This window comes from Archocentrus centrarchus, chromosome 14 (assembly GCF_007364275.1).
Source record: "Archocentrus centrarchus isolate MPI-CPG fArcCen1 chromosome 14, fArcCen1, whole genome shotgun sequence".
Lineage (NCBI taxonomy): Eukaryota > Metazoa > Chordata > Actinopteri > Cichliformes > Cichlidae > Archocentrus > Archocentrus centrarchus.
In genome coordinates this window covers 37,650,414-37,674,226 of record NC_044359.1, presented here as the reverse complement: position 1 = coordinate 37,674,226, position 23,813 = coordinate 37,650,414, and the positions used below count along the sequence as shown (strand labels likewise).

At 40.3% G+C, this 23,813-nt stretch overlaps 1 protein-coding gene across 1 annotated transcript in view; it reads right to left on the bottom strand.

The window, feature by feature from the left end:
* Window positions 1–23,420, bottom strand: part of LOC115791758 (phosphatidylinositol-binding clathrin assembly protein-like) — a 42,568-nt gene extending 19,148 nt beyond the window's left edge. Inside the window, 17 exon segments of the mRNA XM_030745990.1 lie at window positions 85–170; window positions 3,267–3,397; window positions 3,931–4,054; window positions 4,314–4,399; window positions 4,544–4,555; window positions 7,894–7,935; window positions 8,405–8,511; window positions 10,714–10,825; window positions 10,916–11,009; window positions 13,270–13,372; window positions 13,457–13,516; window positions 13,519–13,531; window positions 13,742–13,776; window positions 13,779–13,883; window positions 23,007–23,024; window positions 23,027–23,065; window positions 23,068–23,420. Of these exon segments, the coding sequence (XP_030601850.1) occupies window positions 85–170; window positions 3,267–3,397; window positions 3,931–4,054; window positions 4,314–4,399; window positions 4,544–4,555; window positions 7,894–7,935; window positions 8,405–8,511; window positions 10,714–10,825; window positions 10,916–11,009; window positions 13,270–13,372; window positions 13,457–13,516; window positions 13,519–13,531; window positions 13,742–13,776; window positions 13,779–13,883; window positions 23,007–23,024; window positions 23,027–23,065; window positions 23,068–23,134 (1,234 nt within the window). The 5' untranslated portion in view covers window positions 23,135–23,420.
* Between the last annotated feature and the right edge of the window lie 393 nt (window positions 23,421–23,813).

The window sequence follows — 23,813 nt, the reverse complement described above, 5'->3', positions numbered from 1 at the left end:
ATGTGTGTGCTCATCACTGTGTGACATGTCTTAATGTGGTAGTTGTGTGGACTGAAGTGTTGCTAAGAAGAAAAGTGCTCTCACCTCCCCATGTGTTGGTGGTGGAGAGAGGCAGTGGCTGCTGCAAAGTTGGCTGAAGGTCCAGCAGGTCGTTAGCTGCCTTGGAGGTGCTGGAGAGAATGAGCCAAAAAAAAAAAAAAAAACACACACAAGTTCATGGTGGGGAGAAAAAGAAAAAAAAAAGTCACCTGCTGAAAAAAGTTTAATTCTCTGTTAACACTTGCACTTAATAAGAACACTTATTAAGAAGTGTTGCAGGGCACAACAAACTCTGCCCGCAGCAAACATATTAGCTAATCTGAACGTTGTCCGTCTCAAACTCTCCACACACTGAATCACAGAGAAAACACAGGTCCTATTGTCCATGCCCATAATTTTCCAAGGTTTAAAAAAGTAAAATGAAGTAAAGTAACTTTCATTTTATGGTCATTTTCATTTTTTTAAAAGCCCTCGCTTATAATGAGAAATATGGGATTTGTCAGGTGGGCAATATAGAGGAACTGAGTGATCAGATTGATAGAGAGTCAAAAGTTGTGTCATGTATTCGCAGATCTGGATTGTATCTCGATCCATGGACAATAATGATACGCTTCTTACTGCATCAAAGGTATCTGTAATTAGCTGAGATATGGCCAAAAATACACACTAAATGGAACAGCTTGCAAATCCAGAATCTGGATCGGAGCCAGATGATGGTGGGCTTGCCAGAATTGCTTCGAGGCCGTCTGAAGCCTCACCAAACTCCTCCCACACCAGAATTTTTGCTTCGTGCACCGCCTGAACCTGAGTCAGCTGCCTCTGGAGTCCCACAGGCTAACCAAACCTATATAATAGAAGGATAGGACTACTTCTTCAGCTTGATGGCTCCCTCCCACTGGTGACCACCATCTGGTTCCGGGATTACCACCACGACAGGCACCAACTACCTTGCAGCCACGGCTCTGAGTAGCAGCCTCAACAATGGAGGTGTGGAACGTGGTCCATTCAAACTCAATGTCCTCAGCCTCCCTTGGAATGCTGTCAAAGTTCTGCCGGAGGTGGGAGTTGAAGATCTCACAGACTGGTATTCCAAGTGCCATGTGGACTTATGGACATCCTTATGTTTGAACATAGTGTTCATTATGGACAAACTGAAATTTGCACAGAGGTCCAATAACAAAACACCATTCGGGTTCCCTCCCAATCACACCCCTCCAGGTCTCATTGTCAATGTCCACGTGAGCGTTGAAGTCTCCCAATAGAACAATGACGATGGAGTCACTGGATGGTGCACCCTCAAGCACCCTGCCCAGCAACCCGAAGAAGGATGGGTACCCAGAACTGTCATTCGGTGCATAAGAGCAAACAACAGTCAGGCCCGTTGCCCAGCCCAAAGGTACAAGGAAGCAACCCTCTCATCCACCGATGAAAACTCCACGTACAGGCAGGAAGCCGAGGGGTACAAAAATACCCACCCGAGCTCACCACCTCTCAAGTCCAGACTGGAACAGAGTCAAGCCCCTCTCAGGAGACTGGTTCCAGCACACAGGCCATGCACTGAGGTGAGCCCAACTATATCTAGCCAGTATCTCTCAATCTCATGCACTAGCTCAGGCTCCTTCCCCACCAGGGAGGTGACATTACATGTCACAATAGCCAGTCTCAATAGCCAGGGATCGGTCCGCCAGGGCCTCCGCCCTTGGCCATCGCCTCCGCCCTTGGCCATCGCCCGACGCAACCCCTACAATGCCTCCTGCGAGTGGTGGGCCTATAGGAGGGTGGGCCCCTGTCTTCTCTTTGGGCTGCACCCAGCTGGGCACCACGGACCAATGCCTGGCTACCAGATGCTCTCCCTCGAGCTCCCTGCCCAGGCCTGGCTCCAGGGTTACCGGGACCCCACCCCTGTGACTCTTCCACAGGGGTCTTTGGAATCACTCTTTGTCTGACCCCTCACCCAGGACCAATTTGCCATGGGAGACCCTACCGGGGGACAGGCCCCCGGACAACATAGCTCTTGGGATCACTGGGACACACAAACCCCTCCATCATGATAAGGTGGTAATTCACAGAGGAGGTCATAGAAACTGTAAAGTGGCTGGAAAATTTTAATTAGTCACAGAAACAGTAATTAAAAATTTCCATTCGCTCTCCTCCACCATTCCTGCAATAGTAATCAGCCTGCAATGAATCACGGGATAGGCTAGACCACGAAGGATACACCCAACCTGTCCTAAAATCCAGGGAAAAAGAGCCCGCATTTGTGGGCCACATTTGGAGGCGCCCTTGAATTGGGATAGCCTTTGTCGCCTGGCTGTTACGTATTCGGCCTTAAAATGCATCCTTAGAAGGATGCAACCCCTGAATTGGGACACACCCCTGGAGACTAACCGAGGCTGCATCCTGCCATTACATTATCTTAAAATCAACAATGTCATTTAGACGCTTCAATCCCTCCATCAACTCCAGAGGGATGAAAATAGAGATTTTATTCTCAATTTTTCTGGATTTTTTTTTTTAAAACCACCTTGACCCAATTACGGCAAAAATTTAATAAGGTGATATAGGTCATTGGCCATATTTCATGCAAATTCGTTATGAATCAGACTGGTAGTTTGGCAGCGATTTTGTTAACAAACAAATAAGCAAAGACACTCAAAGCAACACCCTGTTCCCCCTCTTGGCGCAGGGTAAACATGGCCAAAGTAAATAATTTCTACGAGCCCACAGCTCAGGTTTCAGACAGCTTCTGCTCTTGGGATGATGTCCAAGAGACATGATACAGAGAGAAGACCTGGCTGCATGCACATCCATACCCACCTTTATGCTGTTCACACCTTTGTGTTTATCAATCATAAGAAAGTTAGCTTAACCCTTTAACAGCGGGCAATCGCCGCCGAAGCACCTGTTACACGCCTGTACTTGCTGTGAACAGCTCATTAACATCGAGCGTATCACTGCTGAGACGTATGATCAAACACACCTTGAATTACCATAATTAAAAATGTCAACACATGAGTTTTGCTCAAGTGTTTTAAAAAAATGACAGGGTGTAACGCTGCACTCGGCATGGAATGGACACAGAAACCTCAGAATTTCTGATTCTTGGCTGGGGAAAGAAAAGGGAAGATCACTGTATCATGTGCATCGACTCTGCAGGGATTCATTTTTTTTTTCTTCTTGTTCTGGCTTTCCAGTTCTAAGGTATGCTGCACAGACTGTGTCCTCACCTGCAGGTAGAACTGGGGGTGGAGAAGAGGTCAGTGACAGGGGCAGAGTTTATGGTCCCACCCAGAGAGACAGGAGAAGAGTCTGTAGTCACTGCAGTAGGATTCTTCTGGAGCTCTTTCAGACGCTGTTCCTACAATAAGTATGTGAGTGTTAGCAACATAGGCTGATCTGAATCCAAACACTTTTTTCCTTTTCAGGATTTCTTTTAAGAATATGAGAGAAGTAGAAGAAGAAAGACAAATTTGTCGATTATTTTTTTGTAATTTCAGATTTTTAAATATTAAAGAAAGAATATTTACTTTATTTGTATAATTGTGAGTTTTTTCTTTTATATTTACAACTTTAATCCCCGTAATGTTTTTGTCTACCTACTGCAGCCCTAATTGTAGGGGCCACAGTAGGCAAACATTTAGTCATGGTCTTTGGAGGACTGGACAATCACAGAAAAAAAATTCCATCAAAACATTTTATAAAACTGATCAGAAACATAAATACTACCATTGATGCCAGTATAGGGAAAGCTTCCAAAATGAGGTGCTCAACACACCTCCCAAAGAAAATTTCTCCTACCTTCTAAAGTACAGCACACAAAATGCCATTTAAGACAACATGCTGCCAGTGCACCAAGCATAAAGGAATGTAGGTGGAGGGAGTGGGATGTACTTTTAGTGCTTTTAGGCGAGCCTGCTCTTCCTCCAGGGCAGCCTGTTTTTCTCTCTCATCTACTTTGGAGAAAGATATGCCAGTGTTGGCCAGGGAGGAGACAGCACTGGAGAGGGTGCTAGCTCTAAATCAAGGGACAAACACAGGGAAAAAAAGTGACCAAGAATCATTTTAGGGCCATCAAGAATCTGCACACTCTTACAGCCTGACTTCAGTATGCATACTGCTTTTTGATCTCATTCTGTGGTCAAAATTTCTACTAGGTTCTGAATAACTGATACAAATACACACATTTACTTTCAGTCCAAAAATATCAAGCTGCTGAGGCAAACACAAGCCTCAGCTATGAGATGGGCTGGTAGGGAGCCATGAATCAGACCTACCTGCTTGCTGCTGTTGAATCTTTGACTTTCTTTCCTTCTAAAGATGCCAAGTGCTGCTCCAGGGCATCCAGCAGACTGCTTGGGGCCTAACATGAATGTCATTAACACATTAAGTTTCACATGCTGATAATGTTTTTTTAAATAAAGGCATGAAAGCAAGCCAAGTAAATACCAAGAGCCCACAAACAGCTTCAAATACAGAGATGGAGAGAGAAAAGTCAGATACTTACACAGACTGTAAACTGAGAAAAAGAGACAGAAGAAAGGAAAAAATACAGAAAATAAAGGTGGCAACAGTCAAGATATTATCAAGAACATATTTGGGGAAAGCTAAAATAATCAGATTTATCTATAAAGTTTAATGTAAATGTTTAATAAAAAGTAAAGCTGACCAATAAATCTGCTTTTGAATATAGGTTAATGGCCTGACATCCAATACGACAACTCTCGATTCACACCTTTATTTGCTGAATGACGTGTAAGGTCAGGAGTGAGTGTGAGCTGGAAGGTGTGTGTAAGTGCAGCAGTGGCCACATGCACCTCCTGCCTGTTGTAAACAGTGTTAAAACGTGTTAGGCCTGAAACTCCAGGAACTGAAAGAACAATAGCAGCCAAATTTTGTAATTATAAATTGTCACAAAACCAATTAGAGCCAAAGACCTTCCAGTATAGTGTCCAAACTTTTGACTGGTTCTATATTACAGTGTGTTAAGCCCATCAGTGCATCACTCTATAATTATATCACTGCAGTTTAAATTGTACTAAGCTGATTGGGATTGTACAATAGTGTGGAACTCTATTATATTGTAATGCAGTGCGCCTCAGAGTTATGGTGCTTAAAACTCTACAAGCTGTTGAATTTCTCATAATGTTAAACAGTCAAACCTAATTTATTGTTTTGGCTGTATATGTCAACATCCTGTTGCTTTTCTTTAACTTCTGGTTCCCCAAACACAGGAAAGATGAGCTAAATTTTGCTTATGGACCCTAAAGTACTGAGATATTTAAAAAAAAATAAAACAGCAATATTTTTTACTTACAATACAATACAAACAAACAAACAAAACAAAAAGCGCACCTCCACTGCATAAAGTTTTGGTGAGATAAAATTGGTGGGATATTGACACCTCTGGATTGGTTCAGTTGCAGTTTCTCTTGTGATTTGGTGAACAATTCTTTTAAAAACACACACACACACACACACACACACATGCACATACACACACATACAGAGTCCAGTAATCAAGGAGGAAACACTTTGCACACAGCATGAGGGAGGACACCACAAGGGACAACACAGACAATAAATACACAGCAGGTAATTAGGGGCGAGGAAACAGGTGGGAGTGTAGCTGCAAACTATACAGCAGATGCCACAGAAAATAACAGTTACAACAATAAAACAAGAAGACAACTGAATGGAGAAAAACGCTTATCGTGACAGCGGAGAACAGGAGGACTAGAACATGGAAAAACAAAGGACGAATGCAGACTGGGACATCAAGGAACACAGAAGGGAACAAATCAGGGATTATAAGACAAAGGGAGTTAAAGTAGATACAAAGCACAAGAGACAAAAGACCACCAAGTAAGACAGGAAAAGACTCAACAGATGACAGACTCACACATACAAACTCAACATGGCGAGACAAAACAACCAAGGAGACAAGACTGGAGGGAACGGAGTAGGAACACCAAAAGGGAGCTAATAAACCAAAATTCATCTACAAAGGAAACAAGTTCAAATAACAAATCAAATAAGGAACCTATACCAGGCATCAGAAGATAATAAAACTGCCAGGAAATCCAAACACTCAACAGAAAACCATGAACATTAATCCTTCCATCCATTTTCTTCTGCTTATCCTTTTCAGGCTTGCAGGGGGCTTGGCGCCTATGCCAGCTATAAATCACTTTTCAAAAACGAAAACAAATCACAAACTCACAAAATTCAAAACCCTGGGTCCAAGACCCCAAGACCATGACAGTTTTTGTCCATCTGACGCCACCAGGTTGCACCTTAGACTCCCAGATCTGGGAGGAGATGCCCCAGGACACCATCTGTCATCTCATTAGGAGCATGGCCTGATGCTGTCAGGCATGCACACAAACTACAGTTTGAGTTGCTGCAGAGATGTTTCAGAAAAATGGCCTGACACGTCTTTGAATTCAACCCTCTGTAGGTTGATAATTTTCATTTCCATCAAATAATGTGGCAACTTTCTGTTCCTAACATTACCCAGCACATATCAGTATAGACACAGCATGATTTTTTTCCCATTGAGATCTAATGCATTTTCAGTGTTCCTTTAGTGTTTTGAGCAGTCATTCCCAAAGAGCTGTTAGCCGAAAACATGGCATATTTTAACATGGTATGCAGTGTGTCCTTAAAAAACAATCTAAGTAAAGTGCTCAAGTGGAAGACGAAAGAATAGAGGCAGACAAAAAGTAAATGTACGGTATCTGAAAGTCATGTCCTTAACAGTTTAAAAGAGGAGTAAAAGAAGCCATTTATGTCACTGTGAATACAGAGGTGGTGGCTGATGACACCATCTGTCATCTATAATGTAGTCTTCACATCTCTTTCAGGTGCCCCAACACCCTACTCACAACCTAGTTCAGGTGACCTTAAAAGGCCACATGATGGGGGGTGGGGGGGCCAGGTCTCATAATGGTTTCACACTGAAACCCCTGGTGGTAATGACCCATGCCTGTTTTCACACCTTGGATCATGTAATGATGCACTTGATCCATAGTGGGTCAACGACCACCTCCAAAGGGTACGGTCCCACTAGGGTTAAATATAAGGTACTCTCCACCATTTGGCTTTAGAACTGAAGAAGTCTCTTGGATAAGAGGATGTGAAACGTCTTAAAAAAACAAAAAAAAACAAATGAGTGCAGTCCAGTTGCCTTTTTCAAGCTCTTGAGACTGTCATGACCTGAATCACTGAGAATATCACAGACACCATGCAGAAGTAAGGGAAACAAGCAGAAAAGAATGATGTATGCCAAATTACACAAGAACTGGACTGAAAATCAGTGGCAAACAGGTCTTATGGAGTGATGTTGTATAAAGCGCTTTGAGTGCACAGCTAGAGTAGAAAAACACTATATAAGAAGCAGTCCATTTACCATGAATCCAAATTTTAAAATTTAGATTCTAATCGTCATCAGTATGTACAGAAGAGGTCAGCAGAAAAGGTCCAACACTGAGTATCTACAGCCATCTGTAAACACAGCTGAGGCTGTCATAATTTGGGGCTGCGTTTCAGCTTGGTGTGTTGAAGAATAGAAAGTGGCCATACCAAACATTGATTTTCAAGCCTCATTAGAATTGTACAAACTCAGTTTTTCCTTATATAGTGTATTTCCATTTATGTTTACGTTTCAATAAATCACTCCATTTCCCATTTTCATAGTAAAAAATATAAAGAAGACTTTGCATAGGGTTGCATTAATCCCCAAATTCAGCTATTCTCCACCTTTACTTAAGCAAGCCATCAAAGAACTACTGAGCCTTGTTTTACCAAGTATAAGCAAAGTTGCCCTAAATGATTATCTTTTGCATGTAGGATTACCTGAGAGAGATCTGGGATGTCTCCTCGATCAATTCCAACTTGCTGAAGAGAAAAAACCAAACAGAGACCATCAGAATGGGAAACAATTAGGGCTGCAACTATTGATTATTTTAGTAATCAAGTATTCTATTGATTATTCCATCAATTACTCGAGTAATCAGATAAGAAATATATTTTTCGTAACAGTTCATCTGCATATTTAAACTTCCGTACTGCCGCTGATCCACACTCCAGTCCAGTAGGTGGCAGTAATGCAGCTCTAAGCTGGTTTGCCCACTGCCATTAAACCCACAAGAAGAAGAAGACGACCGAACTGTAATGCTGATAATCCGGGTGAACGAGACACCTGAGCGCTGCAGAGTTTAAACGAAGCATCAAAGCAACAAATTGCTTCGAGGATTTTTTACAATCGAATTATTCGAGTTACTCGAGGGATCGTTGTAGCCCTATCAACAATAGCCACCTTATTTAATGATCCCATGTCCCTGACTGAATCAGGCTTCTGACCTACCTCTGCAACTTTTAGGAACTCTGAGATTCTTGTCATTCGTGTAAGAAACTTCTTGTAGATGTCCAATCCTTCTTTGCACTGAACTTTCTTCATGTCAAAGTATTTCTCTGTTAACAACACAAAAAAACAAAAAACAATTACTACAAAAATGTTATGAGAAAGACTTTACTCACCTATAAGACTTTATTTGGTCTTTGGGTGAGTGAAGTTTTTCCATAGTTATACATGAGGTGCATCAAAGTCCCAGGATATGACCCATAAAAATTGAAAACCATACCTAATTTACATGTGACCTTACTTGCAAGGTCTTATAATAGCAATAAACTTGTGAGATTTGCATATCTCACCATATGTCCATGACGATATGAATACAGAACAATTTCAGAAACAAAGTGATTTTCTGTGGAATTCTTCCTGAATCAGGTTGGCACCAACAAAATAAATAGGCATACATGACTACAGTTAGGTCCATGAGCTTTGGTCAATGACAATTTTTGTAATTTGTGTCCACTCACTAATGGCTGTGCCGCTGTACTCTTGTTGAAAACTGGGAAGAAAGCAGCTCACACAAGCATAAATGCCAGTAAGTTGCGTACCTAGGCCCTGCAAAGACCCACGCATAAGTCTAAATGGTATCTAATAGGGCTAGTGTCTCTGAGTCGCTCTGACAGAGAACCAGCATCACAGCCATGCAGCGAGGGTGACAACCATCATTGACTGTTTTCACCAAAAAAATAATTGCTGGCTAGTTGAGGTGGCTGTAGCTCAGGAGGTAGAGCAGGTCACCTACTGATCGGAAGGTCGGTGGTTCAATTCCAACGCAAGTGTTGGAGTGTGAATGAATGTTAGATAATAAAAGCACTTAGCTTAGCTAATCATGGAAGTGCTGGTGGTGAATGGGGTAAACGTGTTGTATAAGCACTTTGAGTGGTCAGAGTAGAAAAGCGCTATATAAGAATTAGTCCATTTACCATTTAGTTAATACACAGGAAGCAGGAGGATGCACGGATCATTTGTTGCACCTTGAATTTTGCACTTGACAAAGAATGAAAAAACTAAGATTAATACTAAACCTAATTAAGACTAAACTAAAACTAAGCATTTAACAAAAAAAAAAAACAAAATTGAGCAAACCATTCTAAAAACTAATTAAAGCTTACTGAAATAGAGAAAAAAAAACTACAATGAAATAAACTAAACTATAATCCAAAACTACTGTAACCTTGGCACCTCGGCCTAGCACAGCGCTGGTGATCAACCGCTAGTTGGAACCCTGCATACAGGCCCATGCCATAACATTGCTCCACAATATGGTGCTCTGGAGGTCTCATTTTCCTTCTTCATACTTTTCTCTTTCCATCACTGAAACAAGCCAATCTTGGTTTCATCTGTCCAAATATTTATTTTCAGAAATGGGCAGGATCTTTAAGTTGCTTTCTAGCCTTCCTGTTCTTGAGTGTAACCAGAAAACCTCTGGTTTGTTGTTAACCCTCCGTAGTCCCCATTTATATTCATGAAGGCATTTCTTAACTGTAAACATTGGGACTGATGTGCCTACTTCCTTGAGAGTGTTCTTGGCTTGGCTAGATGCTTTTTTTTTTCTTTGCCAAGGAAAGAATTCTGCAATCTTCACTTTGTCTTCCAAAATCATCTAATTATTATTTGGTTTTTTCGGCCCAATGATGGCCTCCGGCACTATCACAGAGTTCCAGTGAACATTTACAAATACAAGTTCAACACTTGGAATCCACTTCAGATCTTTTATCTGCTTAACCTGTCACTGAATAATAAGGGAACAGGGCTCACCTGATCATTAAATTAATGCCATTCAACTGTCCAATCACTTTTAAGCCTCTTAAAATGAGGGCCTATATATACAAATGGTTGCAGTCAATCGATGCAAAACTTTGGTCAAACCCATGAATTAAATCTGCACTTCAATAACATCTTGATGAAAACAAGGTCTACTAAATAAAGTTCTCTCTACAAGAATGTGCAGAGCCTCATACTGTCAAACTGGTTGCAGTCCATGCTCATCATTATAAGACAGCAACAAGCAAAGCCTGCTACTTATTCATTTTAGGCTTTAAAGTGTGAGAAACCTACTCTCCAATCACTTCCTTGCTTTCAAAGCTGAATGCAGTACTAAAGAATCAGAAGGATGCCTGCAGTAGTTCATTCAGTCTTTCACCCACGACTACTGTCCCTTATCTGAAGTTGTCCCTTCAATATAATGCACAAGAGAGTAAGGAAAACCAACAGTCTGAATTGCAAAATTACAGGACCATGACACAAGAACTTGTTTTTACCCAGGAGGTTGATTATGCCCTCGTTGTAGGCTGCAAACAGTCGGATTGCATCTTTGAACAGAAGCATGAATGCTGCATTGATCACACCATTTGTCAGTTCATTGGCATTGACCTAGAAGAAAGATGCTGGTGTTAAAAACATCAGGTTTAAGCTGCTTTTGTCAGCAACGCATTTAGATGCCGGACAATATTAAGTATTCACATTGAAATCTAGTAACACGTCCATCTGATTTTGGACGATAGGGATGGTTTTAAGGAGTTTCTCTGTGTTCATGGTTCTCATCACTCCATCCGACCTGCAAAAAGGAAAGAGAAAGCTTTAATTATTTTAACCCAACAAACTCCTAAGATATTGGTCATTATTTATTTCAGGCTTGAGTATTTCCATTGATGTGGCTGGCTAAGTGCCCTGCCTAATTTGCATGCTTTAAATGGATATAATTAATCAGCCGGCATATTGTTTCTACAATCTCTACAATGGAGGTCAAGACTGCAAACTTGGCACAACACCGGAGCCACAACAGCTATTTTAATGAAAATATGCCACAGTCCCACTAAATGAAGTAGAGTCATAACTATAGTTACAGTGGTGTGAAAAAGTGTTTGCCCCCTGCCTCATTTCCTGTTTTTTTGCATGTTTGTCACACTTAAGTGTTTCGGAACATCAAACCATTTAAACAATAGTCAAGGACAACACAAGTAAAACAAAATGCAGTTGTAATGAAGGTGTTTATTAGTAAAGGTGAAAAAAATCCAACCATCATGGCCCTGTGTGAAAAAGTGATTGCCCCTAAACCTAATAACTGGTTGGGCACCCCTTAGCAGCAACAACTGCAACCAAGCGTCTGCGATAACTTGTAATGAGGCTTTTACAGCATTCTGGAGGAATTTCGGCCCACTCATCTTTGCAGAATTGTCCTAATTCAGTTACATTAGAGGGGTTTTCGAGCATGAACGGCCTTTTTAAGGTCATACCACAACATCTCAATAGGATTCAGGTCGGGACTTTGGCTAGGCCACTCCAAAGTCTTCATTTTGTTTTTCTTCAGCCATTCAGTGGTGGACTTGCTGGTGTGTTTAGGATCATTGTCCTGCTGCAGAACCCAAGTACGTTTAAGCTTGAGTACACGAACAGATGGTCTGACATTCTCCCTCAGGATCTCTTGGTAGACAGCAGAAATCATAGTTCCATTTATCACAGCAAGTCTTCCAGGTCCTGACGCAGCAAACAGCCCCAGACCATCACACTACCACCACCATATTTTACTGTTGGTATAATGTTCTTTTTCTGAAATGCAGTGTTCCTTTTACGCAGATGTAATGGGACACACACATTCCAAAGAGTTCCACTTTTGTCTCATCGGTCCACAGAATGTTGTCCCAAAAGTCTTGGGGATCATCAAGATGCGTTTTGGAAAAATTGAGACGAGCTTTAATGTTCTTTTTGCTCAGCAGTGGTTTTCTTCTTGGAACTCTGCCATGCAGGCCATTTTTGCTCAGTCTTTTTCTGATGGTGGAGGCATTGAACGCTGACCTTAACTGAGGCAAGTGAGGCCTGCAGTTCTTTGGACGTTGTTGTGGGGTCTTTTGTGACCTCTGGATGAGTCGTCGCTGCGCCCTTGGGGTAATTTTGGGCGGCCGGCACTCCTGGGAAGGTTCACCACTGTTCCATGTCTTCGCCATTTGTGGATAATGGCTCTCACTGTGGTTCGCTGGATTCCCAAAGCTTGAAATGGCTTATAACCCTTTCCAGACTGATAGGTCTCAATTACTTTCTTTCTCAATTGCCCTGAATTTCTTTGGCTCTCGGCATGATGTGTAGCTTTCAAGGATCTTCTGGGGGACCTTACTGTGTCAGGCAGCTCCTATTTAAGTGATGTCTTGATTGGGAACAGTTGTGGCAATAATCAGGCCTAGGTGTGGCTAAGGAAATTGAACTCAGGTGTGAAAAACCACAGTTATAGTATGTTTTAACAAGGGGGGCAATCACTTTTTCACACAGGGCCATGATGGTTTGGATTTTTTTTCACCTTCAGTAATAAACACCTTCATTTACAACTTGCATTTTGTGTTTACTTGTGTTGTCCTTGACTATTGTTTAAATTGGTTTGATGTTCCGAAACACTTAAGTGTGACAAACATGCAAAAAAACAGGAAATGAGGCAGGGGGCAAACACTTTTTCACACCACTGTACATTGCAATTGATGCTAAATAATCATTAAAATTAGGCAAATATAATAAATGAAAAAGATTGTCAGAAATAAAAAAAGATGCTTACTATTTGGAAATATCTTGTCTTTAAAATGGTTAAGTGAAGCAAAACAGAACTAATTTCCTAAAATACACATGCAGAAGTTAATGTTCCTTTCTTTTAACAAAACTGTTACAAGGAAAAGGAAAGTAGTGCAGTGATATTTTTCAATACAATTTAGCATTGAGTGTCAAACAAGACCAGGTTGCTTAAACATGAAATCAAGCTTTGTGGCTCAGGTGTAACTCAGGACTAACAGGACAGTCTGTTACAGTGACAGCTTGGAAGGAAAAATGAACCTTACCCTCTTTTCACTTTAGTGAAGTCAAATGCAACTTGTCTATAGGCCACAGCTTTCTCATTCAGATAGCGGCTGTATCTCCTGATGAACGTTGACATATCATAGCCTACATTAGAAACAAAGAGGAGAAATGATAAAAGACATGTTACAGGGAAATGTGGCTGAGTAGTTGTAGAAGCTGGTGATATACCTTGCAGGCCACTTTTGTCCAAAAAATTGCTCAGGTTGAAAAGTGTGTTCCTTGAAGCCAATATTGTATAAATCTCTGCAAGAAAAACACCATATGAGGAACCATGAATGGGTACATGAGTGCTGCATGCCCACAGATTCACTTGTGGGTTAAAAAAATATTATACCAATGTATATCATACCATGTGAAATACACTGTACATTGTTAATGTACAGTGGTTAAGGCTTTATCAGATTGTACATTTAAGTCTCTGAATGTGTCATTTCTGTCACTTAGAGTGCTGACCTCATTGCCATAGACCATTAGATGGTGTGTGGTGTTGAGGACTTGAAGACAACCACCCAGCTGGTGTTGGTGGTCCTCTCAAACAGCGTGTCAGCCAGCTGAGGGATGTTCACGTTCATCTCATTGGTGCACTGAATCAGGTCTGGAGGGTGAGAAGCACAGAAAGAGGCAAAGTGGAGTGATAAGTCAATGTTGCATTGAGGCAATCAATCCACAGCATCTGAGAAGAAGCACTCAAAGTGAGTGAGCTGCTGAGCAGAGATTTTTAAACACTTGGCTTCCTTATTTTTCTTTCATCTAGTCCTTTTTATATCACCATGCTGACCAAAACTGTACATTGCTAGAAGGCATAGGAATGTTGGTGAGCAAGAATTCATGTGAACAGACACTTTCAGGGCAAACAGTTCAAGGAAGGCACCAAATACTACAGTATCTCAAAAATAGCTTTATGAGTTATGTCTGTGTAAGTTCTCAGTCATCCAGGTCATAGTAGTCTCTGGAGCTGGAAAAAGGACAACTGGACTGCTTTTTGTTTCTTGAAGACATTTTCACTTCTCTTCAGAACTGAAGAAAATTACTATGGATTATTACATGGCTCCAATGTAGTGCTGGCTGCAAACATCCTGCAGAAAAACATGGGTGGATGTCTGTCCACTGTGTAGGTCACACTTTACAGTTGGTGATCAATAATGCACTGAACCACCCTCAGATCAGTAAAGCACTTGGAGCAGAGAGATGTCTCTTGGAGCACTTTAAACAAAGTGAACTGCTTCAAGCAAGTATGAAGACCAAGCAGAAGCAGACCCAGCGAACAACAAACTTGTCCAAGATGTTTTATACCAGGTGGAACAGCACCTATTATACGGTAACTCTCTGTCTGACCCTGCAGTAACAGGGTCCACTGATCAGCCTTGAGGCCTAGGTACTACCTAGGCCTCAAGGCTGATCAGTGGACCCTGTCTGGCTGGCTAAAGCACTCCAGGCCTTTGAATGTGCTACTGTCTACACAAGTAGTGAAAGCTATGTGACCGTCTCTGCCCTGCCTCCTCATCAGAGGGCTTTTAAAGTCCCCAAACACTGCCTATGATACTGCTCCTGTGAAGGCCTTCCAGGCAGCTGCTTCAATGGAGATCGCTGCACGCTGGTCAAGAGAAGTCACCATCCAAAATGATAACCCAAGCAAAGCGATCATTGCAGCTGCTCTAGACCCACGATTTCGAAAATTGAAACTTCTGACACCAGAGGAGCGGTTCATTATTCAAAATAAAATACAAACTCTTGCCCTGCAGTCCATGGATGGGAGTGCTACTGTAAAGATCCAGCACACCAGTGGGGATAAAGAAGCTACAGCATCAGCTGATGGCTCAGCCAAGAGTACTCCAAACAGATCTCTTCTGGCTCTCCATTCACTGCTTGGATGTGACTAAACAGACAGTGAGAACAATGAACTGGATGCTCACAACCAATTGTTCACTAATGAAGTAAGATTTTGTTTTTTTAACTGAAATAGGAATCATGCATATTAATGAACATTTAAAGTCAAATGTAACATCTCAGAATTAACCATCAGGCTGTTTTTATCTGTTGTTCTGCGGCAGGTGCTGATGTACTTTGGGGAGCAGCTCATCTCAAAGACAGAAAGTGTCCTTTCTTGGTGGAACTTGAATGCGATGAAGTATCACACTCTTGCATCATTGGCAAAACCACTCGTGTATTCCTGCTACTTCGACCCTCTCTGAGCGCCTCTTCTCAGCAGCTGGGAACAGTGTCTAAGAAGAGAGCCAGCCTCACTCCAATATGTCAATATGCTCACATTCCTCCACTGCAATCCTGAAAAAAACAGCTATTTATTCTATTAAAGACTTGACTGGTAACATCACTCATGACCCAAACAAATAACTAACTCTTTCAAGACTTTCATTCGACAAAAATTCGACAAAATGCAACTATTAAAGGAATTCAAACTGAAAATACAGAAATAAGCTTTAGCTGATGATTGATCACTTTGTCTGGGAACTCACAAGCTTCTCTTCCGAAGACGATGGGGGCGTTCCACCATTAAATTGATGGTTTTGCCAAAAATAACTATTTGTTCTCACTGATCCCCTAATAAACCTTCTGTTGCGTGGTGTAAGTCACTAGACTCAACATCTCACACTTTCTATGGAAAAACAACCATAACAAATAGTAACTTTTCAAAGCAAAACCACAGTTGTGGTCTAGAAGCTTTTATACCTACTTCTTAGCCAATAGGTTGCACTGTTTCAAAATTGGATCAAATCAAGTTCATTGGACATGGTGGACCTAGAACAAGCACTCTGTGCTGTTTTCTCTCATGGCATGATAAGGGTACTGTACTGTGCACCAATGTGACCCTATGCCCTATTTTGAGAGTCACAGCCAGCTAAACTCTCTCTTACGTTACTTCCTCTAAGGAATAGGCACATGCTGTAGGGGACAGGATTTATGTAAAATAGTGTGAAACTGAAATAATACAAACACAGAAAAATACTTATATACATATCATAATATGTCCACCTTAATTCAATAAACATTATAGGCGCATTAAAAGGTTAATTTCACTTGTCACTTACATGAACTCAGACTGGACTTTACTATGTTGACACATACAGGCAGATCAAAACGTCTCCAAACTTACTTCAATAATCACATGCACAATATCTAACAATCACATACAACCTTGAAGCTTACTCATATGCCACACAAAGGGTTAGAAAAGAGTGGATGCTTTGGGTTGGCAGACACACACATGCTTCGTTTGCCTTATGAGGAAAACTACTTCTGTTCATTTCTTCTATTTACTAATTGGCTCAACATAGCAAACTGTGTAAACCTGCACTCCTATAGGCCTGGAGAAACCCCAACATAAACCAGTTCCAGTACAGGTATTAAAAAAAATCTTGAACATGTTTTCAAAATGGAAACTTTATTTCATTCCAAGAACTTATATCAAAATATGGAATCAGCAAGAGTAAATTTCAGCTATTGAAGTCCATCCTACAGGAAAGATTTAATCTTAGTCAACTAAATTTAGAAATGCCTACTTGGGTAGCAGAATTTTTAAATCTCTGCACCCCTAAATTGTTATCAAAACTGTACAAGTTATTGTTAAATATGATGAGTCAGTTTCTCTCCCAATTGCACAATGGAAGCGTGATCTCTCCACCAATCAAGATCAAAACGTCTGGACACAAACTTGTTTAAACACTTTCAAAGTGAAAAAAGTCTACTCTTACAACTTATACAATATAAGCTCTCCATAGAGCACACTATACAGGACAAAGGATGTTCCAAATGGGTCTTATGTACTCAAACATATGCACCCACTGTGCAGGGAACTCTGCTAAGAACTACAAGCATGCTATATGGTCTTGTTCACCTGTTCAGAAGTTCTGGCAGAGGATATTTGAAGATCTATCCAGATTGCTGTATCCCAACCTCAGCCACACTACACATTTTAGGTGATGTAAGTGAATCAGATATAAAATCAAATAAATCACACATAATTCTTACTGCATTATCCATCACTAAGAAAGCTATCCTTGTGAACTGGAAATCAAAAAATCATTTAAGTATTAGATTAAATAAAGAAATTTACTTCTACATCACATTAGTCTGCCACCTCAAGAGTAGCAATAAGAGTTACAAAAAGGGTCTCAGATCAAATTCTTTGGACTTTTATTTGAAAGTCAAATGAAAGTTGACTAAGGTGACTACCATACAATTCAAAAACTCCTAATGGAGTCAAATGCCTTTGTTTAGACAGTTTTTGGCATTTTCCATTAAAAGTCCTAAAACTAGATATCCAAGTGTTTTCTTGGTTTTAGACTAGTCAGTCAGTCTATTTTTTTTTTCCCTTGTTTAGTCACTAAGAAATTAGTCGCCAGGAACATCCCTAATGCATAAGTTTAAAAAAAATGCATCTCTGTGAAAAACTAAATGCTGAGGGATGACCAGCATGTTAATGTGTTTATGTGGCTTCATGTGCAGTTAAACTCAGCTGGCTTTCTGTTAGTATCTGTCTACACTCAAGCGACACACTGCATTTTCTTATTTAACATGGGGCAATAACTAGGGGGGGAAAAAAAACACTACATCAGATCATTTAATTAAGATGCTGCTCTGTACTGCTGAAATCCAGGTTTTTGCACCACAAACATTATCAGACAAGAGCTATGCTCACATGTAAAAAAGAAAAAAACAAAAACAATAATGGTGTTGAGAATTTAGCTGCATTTAAAAATAAATCTATCACTCAGAGAGAAAGTTAGAAGGTGGAGTGTCATTCAGGTCTGTGTACTGCATGAGCTGCAGTTTCTGTTGGCTGATTCTTGCTGTCAGTTTGATTTAAAGCTGCATACACTGAAACAGACCATTAGAAACTGATCTAAACATGACTCATTAGCATTAGCAAAGTGCTGTTATGGTAAAGTCAATGACAAATGTGTGAAGTTTGATGGGTCTAGCTTTAACAGTATGCATCTATGGTGTGAATCTGAACATCCTAGGTCACATCGTTCTCGAGTTATGACCATTTGTGGAATTTACGGCACATTTCAAAGAGGGGGCTAATATTTCTGTCCTCATCGGTATATTCACTATTACAAACACATTACTAGGATTGGCCACAGCATGTTCAAATAAACCAAAAAGTGTTCTGATTTGTGCTGTACTGACCAAACAAAGTTTACTATATCCATAGTTTACATTTTACATCTCACTGGTAATTAGTAAAAGAATTTGTGGATAAACGAGCATCACAGAGAGCCTGGCATCCTGCAGACAGAAGAAGAGTCGAGCACTGTAAAAAACTCTATGAGGAAAAGCCTCAAAGTTAAATTAAAAAATAATAATAACACTGAACTTGTAGCTAAAATCAAAAGTGAAAAAAAATAATGCTCTTTCCAAGTATGCACAATAATGTATTCTGCAAATGAACAACACAAGGTTATGACCCTGTTTTTCCTATTATGGTGAGTTCTACATGGCAGGGTTCTAGAATTTTGGCCTGCTAGCCTTTTAGCATGAATACATTTTAAATAGACAATGAATAAATTTTAAATATACTCATGACACATCAAATAAAGTTGGTCTGATAAAAGCATATGAAGCATTAGATAGGAAAAGACTAAATGACTCACTGATATTGTCATGACGCATTTGTGCCAAAAGAGCTTTTACTTTGGTGTTTAGAACGTGTTTACTTTCTTGGATAATGCCCAAGCAATTCCCCGGTTAGAGGCATCTAAGTTTAAATTCTGTGGAATTACATTATTATGATATGATAGGCTGGTGAGAGCATTCCAGTGGTCAAATATGTGCCTGTAATCAGCAGCATAATTGTAAGGAAATGCATCAGAGCCAATCTCTCATTTGATCAGCTAAATTCCCCTGAGCTCTGGGAAGGTGAGGTTTATGTAAGTATTTCCTGTTACTTGTTACCTTGGCAATTCAAAGCTTCCTTTAGGAACTAGAGGAACACTTCATTGTCGGAAAGATCTATCCCCTTACAATCCACTTGTTATAACTTTATGTTAGTGAAAGCACACATGGGGTTCCTGACACTATTCCCAAACCTCGTATGTGGTGCGTAACATCAGAACACAGCAAATGTTTGACATAAACAACTGAACTCTTTAAAGGAATCAAAGCTCAATCCAGCTGCGTCCTGATGTTTATCCAGCACATGATGCTGGTTCTCTGTCGGAGCTGCTCAGAGAGCTAGCTTGATTAGATGCTCGCTAATTAGACTTCAGCGCTGGGTCTTTGTGGGCAGATGTACACAACCTACAATCAATCAATCAAATAAATACTTTATTATCCCCGAGGGGCAATTTGTTTTGCAGCCAACAGCAAGAATAAATAAATCTATAAAACAAATCAAACACACAACACATGCAACCAGGAACACAATCATCTAAAGAGTTCAAAAAGTTAATAGTATTAGGAATAAAAGAGAATTTAAATCTGTTTTCTGCACTGTGGCAGAGAGTACCTCCTTCCTGAAGGCAATAACTGATACTTTGAGGACAGGGGGGAGTGCTATCAACCCGAATCCTTTCTGCCTTTTGTGTGGCTCGAACCCTGTACAGGAGGGCAAGATCATGAAGACTTGCACTTGCCACCTTGCTACACAGTTTCACAACGTTCTCTAACCTTCTTTTGTTCTTGAGGCTCAGAGAACCAAACCACAGATTAAGGAAAAAGTTAAAACAGACTCAATACAACAAGAATAAAACATTTCATAAAAATGTTATCCCGTTAAAACCCCTAAGTTTCCGATACAAATACATACGCTGATGAGCTTTTGCACAAATGGCATCTGTATTTGCATCAAATGACGCAAGTGCTGACTAATGTTCCCATTTACGCTTGTATAGCTGGATATGTGTGTTAACTGCCTTTTGTCGCTTGCTGGGACTTTTTCTCCTCCTTGGTCCTCGCTCTTTCTGTCAGTTTTTGGCTGCAAACATAATTATCCCTGTTTTTTTTACTGTGTTCATTACCTCCATCCATTCCAATAGTTTCAGTAGTCTCACTCCAGGAATTGCTGAATTTGTGAGTCCTTATATTGATGCTTGATTATCATTCCTGATTATTCCTGATAAATTTAAACACTGAAGCAAAAAGTAGCCGAAAACACCAAGTGGACTTGGCAGTGCTGAACAGGCCAATCACAATTGTTGCGGGCTTCATTCACCTGACGTGTAGGTACATTTCTCCAGAGGTGCACATCAGGTTAGGTCATAGGTTACTGCGTAGCTTCAGAGGGGTTCCGTAGCTGCCCTGTGTGCGCTTCTCAGGTGGACTTTGACGTTGGTATTTTTTCCTGACTGAGAAGTGTTCCTCACATTTCTTCATCGTCCACAACAACACACTCGCTTCTATCTGTGCTGTCGCACTCAAACAAACTCCATATGGGACTCTGCTGCTTCTCTGCAAACTGCTGCCGTTAGTTTAGTTAGTTTTGTAACCCACAATATACTTTTAGTTAGTTATCGTTTTTCCCTTTTAATTATCGCTTTTATTTATTTCAGTTAATGAAACCGTCGTGAGATCGCGTGTACACCTTGTGAACGTGCCCGGTGGTAGATTGCAATTGCAGTGAAATAATGCTATAGTGCAGCAATCTAGTCAGAGAAAAAAATATCTGGTATTGGCAACGGGGTGTCATGCGTGGCGTGTGTGGGGTGCGCACCCGCTTGCTAATGGCAGTGATAGAACAGTTTGGGTAGTTCTATCCAGTTACTCGGGTAATCGATGGAATAAATGATAGATACTCAATTGCTAAATAATCAATAGTTGCAGCCCTACTGAAATTGCAACATGCCATAAGCCAATGCATCACCTTCTCACATAGGAGCAACAGGAATTCAGGTGACAGAGCAATTGTTGTAAGTAAAGTTTATTTATATAGCGCTTTACACAGACAACAAGTCACAAAGTGTTGTACAATAATTAAACACAATATCAGAAAAACAAAACATATAAAACACCATGTTAAAAACATATTAACATTATTTTTATTCTTTAAATATGTAAAGTCAACAGAAAGTCTGGTTAAACAGAAAAGTTTAACTGTTTTATAAAAGATGCCACAGAGTCAGCTAAATGGAGCTGGAGTGGTAAACAGTTCCAGAGCTTTGGTGCCACTGCCCGAAAAGCTCTGCCCCCCGGTCTTTAGTCTTGTACATGGGATAACTAAAAGATTCTTATTTTGTTGTGTAAGAGACTTTTGACTTGCATTCAGGCATTTAAAAACAATTGTTTTGTTTTGTTTGTTTTGTTTTTTTTAATCGGATTTTTATTGGTATCGGCAGATATCCAAATGTAAATATCGGTGTCGGACATAAAAAAGTGGTATCGTGCCATCCCTATTTCATACGACGTCTGTTCTTATGCTTTGGCAATCACCTGGACCCCCAAGCGTCCCTGGCTGCCATACCGCAACTCCATAGCAGAAGTTGGGTTGTACTGTAAGTCACGTGACCTTAATAGCGGAAGTGGGTCTTTTTCGTGTGCTTGCAGACTTCGCATTGAGTGGGTGGCCCGTTGCTGTGATACGTCAACGCATATGTCTATGGATTTACTGAGCTGGCTGTTCATTCAGTCTGTCACAAGGTACTAGATGTACAGGAGTACACACAAGAGGAAGTACTTTCCGGTGAAGTCTACTTCACCAGACTGGCTTTTTAAAGAATTAGTCAGTTTTTTGCTATTTTTGCTCTGTATCTTTTCTGTCTACATTTTAATAGCACAGCTGTGAGTCTTTTATAGAAGAAAAAACATTAATTTATTTGAGGAGTATTATTATTTAAATATGCCAATAGTTTATTTTTGAACAATTTCTCATGCACATCACCAGCTGAATGTTAATAAAAATGTCTGTGTGACATTTGGGACACGAGCTTTGACTCAGGAGTGCCTTTTTGTTTATACCTTTTGGGAAGAAAAATATCGAGATATATATTGTATATATCACCATTCAGCTAAAAAATATTGATTATTACTTTTGGTCCATATCGCTCAGCCCTAGTCAATAACAACACAGCCACTTCCTGAAATAAAACCAGACTCAACTTACACACGAATTGCTGGTCACAGAATATTGTTTATTATGATGGTAATTATCATAGTCCACTTGGAAAATAAAGCTTCAAATAAAACTAATTTATCTTTAGCCCCATTATATGTTTCATTTTGTTAAAAAAGAAAAGAAAGAAACAAAATGTTACTTCAAGCCTTCAACATGTTCATTTTTGACCCAAAGTTGCATTAAGTATCTCTACAGCTGAAACAATGCTCAGGTAAGTTGTTTGATGGTACCTTAAACTGAACTTAACTGTGCTTAATAACATACTGGTGCAAATAATTATTTTATGAAACGTGCAATGCAGATCCCTGCTTGGATTAAACAATTTAGATATGTATAATGTAGCTGTCTGGAGGAAATATTTAGCAGAAAGAAGTCTCTCCGCTCCTTATTAACAAGGACCAAAGCTTCTAACACTTTGCGAAATTAATAGCAAACACCTTCTCAATGATAAAAACGGTCCAATTTGCTAGATAAATTAAACAATTTCTACTGCACGAACTTCAATAGTAGACAGCCACAGTATGGCCGTGTGACGGTGACGTTACATATATGCAGGCCTCACAGCCACAGACAGTATTCAGAGGCACATGAAGCGGAAGGAAATACACAACTACAGCAATAGCAAATAACCAAGCAAAGCAAACTTACAGTCTAGATGTTTCTTCTTGGCCCCATTATTTCATGAGTGGTTGCCTTGCACACAGTTTGGAAATCGCCGACCCGGTGACGCTGTGCTGAGCGGCGGTTATCCTGTCAGTAATGCTCTGTCCAGACATTCTGTATCGGCTCAAATAAACGCTCACGCTACAGAAACGCTTCAAAAATCCAGCAGACTGGCCTAGTTATATGGACGGTGTCGGTCCTCAAAGATCTATTCCACCTGAACACACGGGAGACAACCAGACAGAGAAGAAATAATGAGACGATTAAATTTCCCTTATAAGCTAGCTAGCTACCCAGCAATGGTAGATAAGATTGCCCATACAACTTTAAAAACACTAACTTAATGTGCAACGAGAAACTCAACAATGGTACTTCATGACTGTATGACACGAACCCTGTCTTTTATTCGATCCGGCACGTCTAGAGCCTTTTTTCCTCTTCCCGTACAAGTCTTTCTCATATACCGCTGCCAAACGGAGAGAATGAAAGTACACGCTACTTCCGGATCAACTTTTCACAATAAAAGTAGCCTAATTTTCAGAAAAACGATATCAAAGAATGATGAACCACTAAAATTTCTTATTGTCAGTGTAATTTTTGTACACTAACTGCAGTCTTTACAAAGAGATAAAATGAGCAGCCCTAACATAAATAAAATACTACCACTTCCCATTCACCATCGGGCTTTTCACAGATTCTGTCCCCAATAATTCTGTCCCCAATAAGTCTTCCATTCAAATGAAGCTACTGATGTGAAATCCAACGGGTTTTTTTGTTTGTTTTTTTAAACTT